The following is a 12,911-nucleotide window of genomic DNA, read 5'->3' as shown; positions in this document are numbered from 1 at the left end:
GCGGCTGCATTCATTAGTTTTCAGGCGAGGGGCTTCTAATGTGTAGCAGAACTCTGCTTTTCTTGTTTGCAAGGAGCGGCTGTGTAGTATCACAATTCTTGTAGGCGCTCAGACTGGAGTCTGTGTGTAAACATTTAATTATAAGCCAGGTGCTCTGGAAACCCGGATTGTACGCACCGTGCTTTACAAGCTCCATAAAGACTTTTTCTTCCCACTTTGGGCCTCTTCAAGCTTGTTAGTCTGGGCCACAGAATATCGTAGAAATACACAAGGCAGTTTAGAAACCAAGACACTTTCTTCACAGGTTTGGTTTTAAGTTGTCAAAGAAATATTAAAGGGGATACCAATTTATTCTCAGAAAGGTTTCTGAATGGTCAGATGATGAACATTCGTTTTAGACTGAAAAGTTGTGTGTGGTGAAGGAATAACTGGCAAGGAGTGATATTGTTAAAACACATTTTAATTATTTTATTGTTCCAGACAAAGCATTTCACACCATTCTTCACTCTCCTGGCTTTTCGTAAACGATGCAAAACCGAACTATTCAAAAAGGCTTTTTACTCAAATGGGAGGGCTGTATTGTAGGGAAGATGCTTTGCTAATGAGTTAGGAACCATAGACTTTATCATTATACCGCCTTACATTTTATCTGTTGCTTTAAATATGTACTCCTTTGTACTACCTGTGCTTCATGTTGTCTAATGTCAGTCCTAGAATTGCTTATGTTCTGTTTCAATATTTCTTCTACTCTGTATTGGATTCTTGCTAATGCTATGTCTTTTTAAACTTGTGTCTGTTTACCCTATGGTATTGTTTATGAAATGTCCTTGATACTGTATGGAAATGTACTTGATACTGATTGTACTAATCTCATATTGTGTAACCCGCCTTGAGTCTCAGTGAGAAAGGCGGACTATAAATGACATAAAATAAAATAAAAACAAATAAATAAACACTGGGATGCAGGTGATAGATGTGTCTGATTTGCAGATAGGATAACGAACTTTTGTTACTTCAACAGTTATATTTTCTATTCTCACTGAAGTATCAAATATACATGTAGAGAATCCTTCTTGTTAGTGGAACCTGTGTATAAACTGGATGTGTTTTGCCCACAAAATATATAAGGGTGGACCAAGCAAGCTGCCCTGCTGGTGTGTATTGCTATTCATCTGCACATGGGCGGTTAATGAATGGCGCCTATGTATCTTGTATGTTGAATTGGCCTCTTAGAACATACTGCGACGTACAAGGTAATATATTTGTAGTCATATGCAGAGTATTTATAGTGACAGAATTTATAATTTTGAGACGTTCCCTTATATTTAAAGGATGGGTAACTGCTAGTTTGAGGACTTGACTCAAGATCACATGACCCTAGTAAATTCCTTTTTTTTAAAAAAGTATTTTTATTGTTTTCCACATATGTATAGAAGAGACATGAGAGAGTTATCGTTATGCGTGCCTATATCCATTATCTGGTTCTTCACCTCCTGTATTTCGTCCTACTACATCATTAACTGTGAATTCTATTGTATCGTATACTATTACCCTTATATTTAATCATCATATTTATTTGTCATCCATTTGTAGAAGGGACCCCATGTGCAGAAAAATCTTCTTCCATTTGCCCTTTTATTAGCGAATTTAATTTGTCCATTTCTGCAGTTTCCGTTACTTTCACTATTAACTCTTCTTGTTGTAGAATTCTTTGTTGTTTCCAGTAAGTCGCTAATAAAATTCTAGCCGCCGTTACTATATGAATTGTCAAATGTCTTCGCTCCTTGCTCATATCCGGCATACAATTTAATAAAAAAGTTTCTGGTTTGAGAGGAATTGATATCTGCAAAATAGTTTGTATTAGTTTGTGTACCATTATCCAGTGTCTGTGCACCTCTTTACAGGACCACCACATATGAAAGAACGTCCCTGTACAATTCTTACATTTCCAGCACTTATTTGACATATTTTTAAACCCTAGTAAATTCTTGAACAAGGCTTACAGAAGACAGCATAAAATGTTTTAGTTGCTTCTTGCATTAAAATTGTTTTGAGCAGGGGTCATTTCGTAGAAAAAGAGCTGGAGGAACTCATTAGCATAACTCATTAGCATATACCACACCTCTTGCCATCTTCGGAAGTGTGTCACTGGTGTCACTGATTTGCATATGCCACGCCCCCTGACATCACCTATTCTGGCTGTTTTGGACCTAATCCTGGCCATTCAGGGCCAAAATTGGGCCTAAAATGGCAAAAGGGGGCTGAAAATGACTGAAAAGGGGCCCAAAATGGTCAGGATCAGGCCGCTGATGAGCAGGAGAGTGATCCACCACCCGTCAGAAGCCCGAGCCGGGCCGTTTTGGCCCCAGTCCAGACCGAAATGGGCCCAAAATGGCCGAGAGTCAAGTGTCCAGGGCTACCTGACATGTGACCTCTTTGGGGAACTGCCGGAACTGCATTCCTGTGCATTCCCCCTCAAAATGAGCCTTGGTTTTGAGACAATCCTTATTCTGGTAGTTTTTATCTGTGGACCAACCCAAAAATATTATAGCATTTATAACTGAGGTAGGGCTCCAGTCAAGCCCTCTGTATACCAGGGTCATTGCTCCAATTCTCAAATACCTTGTGGCTTTCTATTGAATCAGGAAGACTGGGCTATCGGCTATCTTACTATCTGCTATAGTAAGCTCTAGCTTCATTTTTGTCAATAAGTAAATTTAGGAGAGGCTGTAGGAAGTACCATGAGAAATAACCCCCATTTTGTTTAGTACCTTTCCTACTCTAAAATGACGCTTTCTTTATTCTTCCTTTTTAAAAAAAATGGCCTTAACTGCTTCCCATACTAGTTGCTGCGGAACATGAAGGCAGCAAGAACTGTAGCGTCCCTAAAACCATTAGTAAGCTACAATCTTAGTAATGGTTTTACACAAGACTCTGTGCTCATCCTTGGCTGCCCATCTGCAGTATGGGGATAATATTACTGAGCCAGCCATTCTATGGGGCTGTTAATGTAAAGAAATTTGAGAATTACCAGTTCTGAGCCTAGAGTTGCCAGCCTCCAGGTGGTGGCTGGAGATCTCCCGGAATTACAACTGATCTCCAGGTGACAGAGATCAGTTCCCCTGGAGAAAATGGCTTCCTTGGAAGGTGGACTCTGTGGCATTATAGCCAGCTGAAGTCCCTCCCCTCCCCAAACCCCGCCCTCTCCAGGCTCCACCCCCCAAATCTCCAGGAATTTCCCAACCAGGACCTGGCAACCCTATCTGAGCCTGAATGCATTAGCTTGGCAATTTCCTATTGCAGCTGTACACCTGATTGTAAATACTTAACCCTAATATAATAGTACACGCAAGGGCTGAGGGAGAGTGACAACACAGGTTTTTCACAAACATATTATTTACTTGGGGAGCTGCACAAGTTTCCACTTGAGCCATGAAATGAAAACGTGTATACCTCATGCCTCTTTCTCCCACATCTAAAGTGGTCTTGAGGGCCATGAGTGATATTAATTTGACAGTTCAATCCTCAGCCAGTTTGGTGTAGTGGTCAAAGAGTGCGGGATTCTAATCTGGAGAGCCAGGTTTGATTCCCCACTCCTCCCCTTGAAGCCAGCTGGGTGACCCTGGGTCAGGCACAGGTCTCTCAGCTCTCTCAGCCCCACCCACCTCACAGGGTGATTATTGTTGTGGAGATAATAATAACATACTTTGTAAACCACTCTGAGTGGGTGTTAAGTTGTCCTGAAGGGTGGTATATAAATTGAATGTTATTATTATTATATTATTCAACATATTTACTCAGAAGTAATTCCTACTGAGTTCGTTAGGACTTAATTCCTACTCAGTATGTTTAGGAACAATGCCTTGATGACATCTATGAATCTTACAATTCCAAAGAGTCTGTGCAAAAGTCTGTGTGGGGCTGTGCCAAAATGCTTGGGTTTTTTTCTCTTTGGCAAAGCCTGTAACATGCCTGGGAGGGAGGGGAAAGCAGCCATTTAACCCGTTCCTGGCTTTTAAAGCCAGGAGGAAAGTGCAGTAACGTTACAGTGTTACAATCAACCCATTCTTATCTTTGAAAAAAAAGAGCGTATGTGCATACCCCAAGGGAGAATGGGAAAAGCAGCCATCTAACCCTTTCCTGGATTTTAAAATCAGAAGGGAATTAGCAGCAAGCTTAAGAATTGTTCCTGGCTTTGGGGAAAAAATAAGAGAGTGGGTGCATACCCGGGAGGAAGGAAACCAACGGAGAAGCAGCCTTATGACCCTTACCTCACTTTACTGATAAAAATGAAGGAAAAGGAGTTTAGAGAGCTGAGGAGCGTGGGAGTGGTTAATTCTACACAGACCAGTCAGCTCCCGGGGAAAAGGAGAGAGGGGAGAAGAGAAGCAGAAAAGGAATATAGAGTTCACACTGACATTAATCGGGCTAGACGCGACTTGGCAGTGGCTTCAAAACAACATTGCGGTATGTCCACGGGGAAAAATCAGGGATGCTGTGGACAAACATTGGTTCTGCGTCCCATGACTACATTGCAAGTGTGAAAGTCCCGCAAACATGGGAAGCAGAAACGGTGCTGAAATGCTTTAAGGTCCCAGTGTGAAAGGGATGGTTAAGATTGTGGCCCACTCTGGGGCGTACTTCTGAATGAATATTAATAGAATTGGGTTGTGGAAACAGCCCAGGAATAAATTTAGCAAGGTTAGTGAATGATGATTGGGTTGGGGGAGGGATAAAGAACAGAGTATAGCTGCTTACTGAAAACTATTAACAGCTATGGGAAGTCCCTGAAAAAAGCCACCTCATTTTCAAGCAAGCCGTTCCTCTCAGGTAGCGCGAGAGAAGATAGTTTCAGTCCACCTGAAAAGGAACGTATTTGGCTGCAGTATTTATCACTAGACTAGACGACTTTCAGAGAAAAGAGTGCCACATACGTGCTTGTGTGGGATGAAAGAGTTAACTAAATGAGGGGTCTTTGAGTGATCCAGATGTTCTCCTGCAAGAGACTCTGGAGAAGTCTAATTTTCCCTGCCCTTGAGATACAGCACATCATTCAGAAGATGCGATTCTTGAGCTGCTTTCACCCACTGCTGTTGATGTAGGAGGTGTGGGTGCATCTATACTGCACCCTAGTTCCTGTGTTACTGGGCGTGATGAATGATACATATTGGCACCAGTGTTGGAAGTTTTGTTTTAAAAGTTACGCTTCACAATTCTTCCATGCTCCATCCCCCTAAAGGGTAACTTGAGTGTTGACCATGAGCTTCTTCTGTGCAGAAGCCACAAGGGAGACGACTGAATGCTGTTGTTCCCTGTGATGCGTAGCCTCCCCATCCGCTTCCCCCGCATTGGTTTTTATGAGGCAAAGAAACAGATTGTCGGCATGTATCCAACCCTACAGTTCCTCCAACGGAATGGCACTTCTGTTTGCCTAAGAGGGGGTGGCATTTTCAGCCAATTCTCTCCCACCGCAGAGCCTTACCTCATTCCCACACTGTTCTTGGAGTCCGCTGTCCTCCAGGAACAAAGTCTGGGGGTCACTCAGTGGGCTGCAGTAGGAAGGGGAAACAGGAAAGTTTCACCCCACAAAAGTCCACAGACGACTGAGTACAGGCAGAATGGAACCAAGAGTGAAAGAGAAGAACATGCAGCAACATGTGGTTTGGCTCTCGGATATGTTCAGGAGAACAGTTGGGACAGCCTTTGGTTTCGATTGCCTAAGAGGGGGATTAGACAAATTAGTCAGTCGGGCGCTACTTGTTCAACAGCTAAATGGGATCTCCATGTTCAGAGGTAGTGCATCCCAAATACTGGAAGCAGTGGAGATCTGTTAGCTTCCTGCGTGGCTTGTGGATGTCCCAGGAGCATTTGGCTGGCTGCTACAGGACGTCAGAGGTTAGACGAGAGCGGCCCCTTGGCTTGATCTAGTCAACCCTCTCTTACATTCTTATCTGTCCAGCTCAATTTCTCTTTCCCCCTCCTCGTAAATGGAAAAAGTAGTCATCGTAGTCTTCCTGATAATATGCCCACCTCCCAGTCTTTGACACACAAGATTGCATCTTCATTCATTCACTTGCTTCATTTGGACCCCACCTTTCTCCCCAGTCTGGACCCAAAGCAGCTTGAGTCGTTCTCTTCCCCTGCATTGTATCCTCACAACCTTGTGAGATGGGTTGGGCTGACCGGCCCAGGGTCACCGGAGTGCTTCCATGGCAGAGAGGGCAGCAGGGTTGGACTCCCGTGGGAGCGTGGGATTCCAGCCTTGGGCCTTTCAGATCCAAGCCCGATACTCTTCACCACCACCCCAGGCTGGCTGCCTTTTGACAGTGTGTGGGGAGGCTCCATCTTTGGTATTTCTCTTTGTCTGGAAGGACTGAAGCTGTCTCATTCTGTGTGTCACAGTTGCAGTGGAATTTGTCCTTCCTGCTATGCCAGCAAGACCAAAGAGTTTATATAACTGTACAAGGTTTTTTTAAATAACTTTGGTGCAGCTTCTAGCCAAACTCTGGTTTTGTGTTATGTCTGAATCAATTCCTTGCTTTGTTGTCTTGTTTTCATGGCCATGAAATAAAATCTGAAATGCAAACTAAACAAAAATCCAACAATATTAATATAAAATATATTCTTTGGAACCTTGGCATTAAATTCCTGAGTGTGGTTTTTAAGCATGCCATTGGACCACATGGTCATCCCACGAACTCTTTGGGAAGTAATTGCAGGCGGGTAATTTTCAAAAGTGTCTTCCTGTGGTGGCCGTAGTAGCTGCTTCTGGAGAAACAAAGGCGGCACCTCCTGAGCTTTTCTAAATGACCTCCCACTCCAGCGAGGCAGAGGAAGGCTCTTTGTTTGGTGGAGAAGAAAGTAGGCACCAAAAAACACACTGGCGGGAAGTGTGTTGGGGATCACTACATTAACCTCTTGGAGGCTGCAGAAGTGTAAACCTTCATGTGTTGTCATGCAGAACTGTTAACCATTAGACCCCTCTAATGTTGGGAAAGCAGATGTGTGTTTAGGCTGAAGATTTTATGCTTACCTACGTACATATGTGCAGTCAAGTTGCCACTGACTTACGGCAACCCCCGCAAGGGGCTGTCAAGGTAAGGGAGAAGCAGAGGTGGTTGGCCGGTGCCTTCCTCTGGAGAGTCTTCCTTGGTGGCCCCTCGTCCATGTACTGACCTTGCTTAGCTTCCAAGATCTGATGAGATTTCATGCTTACGCTGTCAAATATCTTGTGGTTAGAGCACAGGTGCAGCAGGTGTACCTTGTAGTCGGGCAGTAGGGACAGGTTTTGGTTCCAGTGCCAAAGCAAGACTTGCTTTTGTATCGTTCTTACTAGACAGGGGCATGAACATCATTACGAACAGAAAAAAACCACAAACAGCCTAATCTGCTGTTCTCGAACAAGCTGTTCGTGAGACCCCATCCTAAACGAACAGGTGGTCGTTGCAAGCCTCATTCGTTGCCTTCGGCAACCATTTGGCAAGCCAGACAGTCTGGCACCTGCAATCAATCCCCTTGGCAACCGGAGGCAGGGAGGGACTGAACTCTGTCTGAACTCCTTCCGGCTTTAACCCTTCAAAGTACTTCCAGCAGACAGTCCCGTTTTTGCCACTGTGAAGAGAAAATGACAGCCAACGGGGAGACCCGTGGATCATGCCTTTCACGGGGTGCAATCTCTCTGAAACTTGGGGGGTCTTCAGAGGACAGTGAGAACTATGTCCCCTGCAAATTCGGTGGGTATTGGACATTGGGAAGGTCATTTTGTAACCCCTCAAACTAGCTGCCAGCAGACTGCTGTTTTTGCCAGGACAGGGCCCTTTAAACTATCTGCGGGCAGTGGCAGGGGGGAATCCCCCCCCTGCCGCCTGCCAGCAGATAGTTTAAAGGGATCTTTAAAGGGCCAGGTAAGTGGGTTTGAGGGGAGGTGGGGGCTAAGTGAGGGTGGGGGTGGGGTTCTGCCCCCCCACGAACAACAAACATGTCCTGGAACAGTTCATGTTCGTCCATGTTTGTTGTTCGTGGTTGGGAACAACGAACAGAGTATTCGGGGGGGTTCGTTCATGCCCATGTCTAGTTCTTACAGTGTAATCTTAAGCAGAGCTACATCCTGCTAACTCCATTGACTTCAGTAGACTTAGAAGGCTGTGATTATGCTTAGGTTTGCACTGTTAACAGGCAGTCTTCTGTGTAGTAGCAGAGCATAAATTGATCCATGGGGTGCTTTCAGAGATTCCTCTAGGGCTGCCTCCCTGTCTTTAGGTTCTCTTTACTTAAGAGAAGCCTTTTCCAAGCAGCCTGCTCTTTTCCAGCATGGACTTTGTTTGTTTAAATGGTTTGTTGGTGCACCGGTAAACAAAGGGAGGGGGATTAGACAAGAGTGTCATCATTTGAGATCTTCGGAATTTGCGCGAGTCATCACACTCCCTCTTGACTCTTGCGTTGGCTTCCTTTCCTCTTTTTCATCCAGGACACGCTCAACGCAGACAGCCGTTCATCTTCTGACTCCAGCTTCACCCTAAATCCAGAGGACAGGCGGAGCTATCCTGACCCCCAAGCAGCACACAGGCCGTTTGCCAAACAACAATTCAGGCAGGAAAATGAGCAGGCGTCTTTACAAAGAGATGGGCCTCGGTCTTTCCTTCTGGATCTCCCAAACTTTCCTGACCTTTCTAAAGCAGACATCAATGGACAAAATCCCAACATCCAGGTAAATCTGCTCTGGGAGACTGACTGTGCAATCCTATGCAGCGTTATTCCAATGAAATCAGTGGGCTTAGGCTAGAGACTGCCTTGTTAAATTCTTACTTGACACCGTTTTCCAGACCAGCCTCTCTCCTGGCATGGAAGCAAATTCAAATTGTTAGAATAAAATATTGAAAAGAGATCAGATTTGATGGTACATTAACTGCTGTATTGACCTATATAAGATCCTATAGCATAAATGGAATGTGCAGTGGAAAGGGACATATATAGGCTTGGAACTCTACCAGTTCGCTGCAGGCTTTGCATTTTTTGCTACAGCTTCTTCCCTGTCCAAGCTGTTCCTAGGGGAGGGGGCAGTGTTAGGAATGCAGCCAAGAAGTGGAAAGCAGAGCAGAGGTTACCTGCCCACTACTTACAAAACCATCTCTAGACAAAATGACATGGCTGGTGATTGCCCCGTCTCTAATCTGACCTTTCTGGGCAAAGCAGTGAGAGAGCAGCAGCAGACCAACTCCAGGGGTTTTTGGATACCTCTTGTACTCAGGACAGTTTTCAGGCTGGGATGGAGAAGGCTCTCGTGGCTTTAGTTGATGACCTCCATCTTAATACCGCGCTTCATCGTTGCTCCTCCTGGATCGGTCTGCAGCCTTTGATACAGTAGATGCCATCCTGTTGAGGCACTTGGAGGCAGAAGTCGGTATCAGGGGATGTGCCGTGAACTAGTTTAAATTGTTTCTCATGGGACAGACTCAAAGGGTTGCTGTTGGTAACTAGCTATTTTCAGTGTGAGAATTACCTTCTGGGTGTCATGTATGCCAGCATACCTACTACCAATATTGTGTTTTGCATTTTGTGCTGATGATAACTGTTTGCCAAAGTTGTATTCTTTTTTTTTTAATAATTTTATTTGGTGGGTCAATATATAATCAGATTAAAACACAAATACAATCCATTTCAATTCCCCTAGATATATTTCCCCTCCCCCTCCCCACCCCCTTTTCCCTGTTGACTTCCAACAGCATTCCAGCCCCCCGTTTTTAATATCCCATAGTTTCTATACTATAGTTGTTCTTATCTTGTTATTGGTAAAGATCTTAACTATATCTTACCCTACTTAGTATCATTAAAACCCTTCGAAAGACCATAATTGGCCCTTAACATCCCATTTCTTTTCCATATATTTTTTCAGCTTTTTCCAGTCTTCCAAAAATATTTTTGGATCTTGATCTTTCAAATTTCTTGTTAATTTGTCCATTTCAGCCATGTACAACAATTTCCTTGTCCATTCGCCAAAGTTGTATTCTGTTCTGTCATCTGAGAGTGTGTAAACTGCTAACATGAAATGTACAGGAGAGCCAGTGGGGCCTCTCCGTTATCTGTTGAAAATATTTACTTTCACTTTTGTAGCAAGTGTCCTTGGATGTATCTTTTCTCAGAGACTAGGATGATTTCACTTTGTACTCTTATCTAGTCTAAACTAATCAGTTCCCATGTCATTTCTTTGGGTTTTTGCGCCAGAATGTCAACGGACCCAAAGGGCGGGAAGTTTCCCTATAATTAGTAATGCCTTTGTTTGAATTGTCACTTCTGCCAATTGTTACCTTTGTGTGAACACCCTGAACTGCATGGGTCTCTAATAAAGTTGCTTCAACTGGAACACGTGTGTGTTAACTGTGGAGAACTTGAAGGGACAAAACTGCCAGGGACTGGTACTGGGTTTCCACAGGGCACAGTCTTACCTCCCAACCCCCGTTGTTCAACGTCATTCACCATTTAACCAGGCTCTGTTCACGGTTTGGGCTATCATAGACAAAGCTCTTCGTGGCCTTGGCCCTTCATATTTATGGGGCCCCCTCTGTCCCTGTACGCTGCCATGGAAGCTTCATTCATCTGAACAGGGCCTTCTGCAGATACCACCAAGCAAATGGGCAAACTCAACAGCTGCCTATATACATGCATTCTCTATAGTGGCCCCCACGTTATGGAACAGCCTATCTGAATAAGGAAAATTCCCACTCTTCCCGGTTTCTGCAAACTGAGCAAAACCAAATTATTCAGGAAGGCTTTTTTACACAGGTAATGGGACTGTATTGTGGAAGGAAGTGGTTCAGAGAGATGCTTTAATAAAGGGATATGGATTGTAGACTATACTACTGAGTACTGTCTATTGCTGTAAGTAATATCTTACTGGGTAGTTTCCCCATCATTTAATATGTCATGTCAAATTGCTTATGTTTTGTATCAGTTTTGTATCGCATTCTTTGCTCTCGTGATTGTTTTTTTCAAATTTCTGCCATCTGTACCCTATTGTATTGTTCATTGAATGTCCTAGCCATTGATCGTATCGACTTACTCTGTGTAATCTGCCTTGAGTCACAGTGAGAAAGGCAGACTATAAATAATGTTAATAATAGCAACAGCTGAGGCAAGCTCCTGAGGTATTGGCAGTGCCTCCGAGGCTCAGCTTACTCCCAGTAGGCCTGATCAAGTACAGCCCTCGTCTGTTCTCCCACCCCACCCTGTATTTACTGGTGCACCAGCATCCTTAGAGGTAGACATTGTGGGAGGGGGGAGGCCAAAAAAATATTGTCAGCCGTTGTTACAGTGAACAGATACTCAATTTTACACCCACATTTCAAATCCCTCTAGTGCACTTGCAACAACAACAACAACAACAATAACAATAAATTGCAGTCATAGTGACTACAGATCAGCCATTCTTAAATATAAACATTGTCTCATGACAATACCAAATTACTCCCTTCTTATGACAGGATTTTCTTCGTCTTATCCTAGTGCCAACTGAAATTAATAACAGTCCTTGATGATATGGGTAGATCTCTCGCAAGAATTGAGTATTTTCATTCCGCCTCTGCACCATCTCTGCAGTGGCTTCAGCGTTAGCGAGACAAGAAAACATCTGAGCAGCTGTTAGTTCTGTGCTGCTTTCCCCCCCTTTACTAACTGAGTAGCCGAATGCACCATTGCTCTCAAGTAAATGAATTCATAGGAAGCTCTTGAAAAGGAGGTGCTTTTTAAAGCCAGTGGACATATTTCCTTTGGGAGCAGAGATCTCGTCCTCCTCGGTGAAAAGCCCCTTTGTCGGCCACCATTGATTTGACACATGCAGGCGCACAACACGCATTCCCGCCAGCCGTGCAGAGTTACTCAGTGTGCAACAGCTTCACTTCCTTCCTCCTCCAAAAAAGAGTGAGGTCCTGTGTCAAGTGACTGGGTTTGTTTGCCAAGTCATTTTCTTTGGGGTGTTCTCTTGCCTTTTCTGTGCATATGGAGTATAAATATGAACAAATGTCCTCTTTTTCTGCTTATCTATGAACATGACAGTATCAGTGACACACAGGTGGGCAAGAGACTTTGAAAGTCAGTTTACTACGGGCACTTGGGCGCCCTCCTCTCATCAACAGTTGGAATCAGTTGACTCGACCGTTACCAGTCTCATTTATTATCCTGCTTTTCCTCAAGGAGCTCAATAATAATAATAATAATAATAATAATAATAATAGATTTATATACTGCCCTTCAGGATGACTTAACGCCCACTCAGAGCGGTTTACAAAGTATTTTATTATTATCCCCACAATGAAACACCCTGTGAGGTGGGTGGGGCTGAGAGAGCTCTGAGAGAGCTGTGGCTGGCCCAAGGTCACCCAGCTGGCTTCAAACCCGGCTCTCCAGATTAGAGTCCCGCGCTCTTAACCACTACACCAAACTGGCTCAAGCAATTTTCAAACAAATGATAAATTGCTGGAGAATTATTTTAGAAAATGTAAAATAGTGTTCCAAGGCATGATCAATGAACTTTCTACATTTGTCAGTAAAAGACGTTTCATACCTGTGACTAACAGAACTATACATAATTCAGGGTAGGCAATATAAAGCATGCTGGGAAGTGCTGTAATGCGTGTGGTTTATCTCAGTGCCGTTTCTACAGGTCATTTTAATGCACCGTTTGCCCTCCTGCCGTCTCTTTGAACCTTCTTGGGCCCAAACCAGTTCAAAGGATATAACATCTACTCCCCTCCCTATGAGAGCTGCCCACCACTGTCCTGAAGCTGCTGCCGTGTTCAATTGCACTGCTGCACTTCCTGTTGCCACCAAGAAAAGAGTGCTGCTATTTTTAATGTCTTTATACAATGTTTTTAATGTTTTATGTTTAATGTTTAATGAAATGTTTTAAATGTTTTAAT

The 12,911-nt window shown here is 43.9% G+C and overlaps 1 protein-coding gene across 1 annotated transcript in view; it reads left to right on the top strand.

The window, feature by feature from the left end:
- ISM1 (isthmin 1) overlaps nucleotides 1–12,911 on the top strand; it is a 49,312-nt gene that overhangs the window by 24,624 nt on the left and 11,777 nt on the right. Inside the window, exon 2 of the mRNA XM_054981060.1 lies at nucleotides 8,468–8,707. Within this exon, the coding sequence (XP_054837035.1) occupies nucleotides 8,468–8,707 (240 nt within the window). The remainder of the gene's footprint in view (nucleotides 1–8,467; nucleotides 8,708–12,911) is intronic.

This window comes from Eublepharis macularius, chromosome 1, assembly GCF_028583425.1.
Source record: "Eublepharis macularius isolate TG4126 chromosome 1, MPM_Emac_v1.0, whole genome shotgun sequence".
NCBI lineage: Eukaryota > Metazoa > Chordata > Lepidosauria > Squamata > Eublepharidae > Eublepharis > Eublepharis macularius.
The sequence above is the reverse complement of the archived record's forward strand: the minus strand, read 5'-3'. Positions and strand labels throughout refer to the sequence as shown.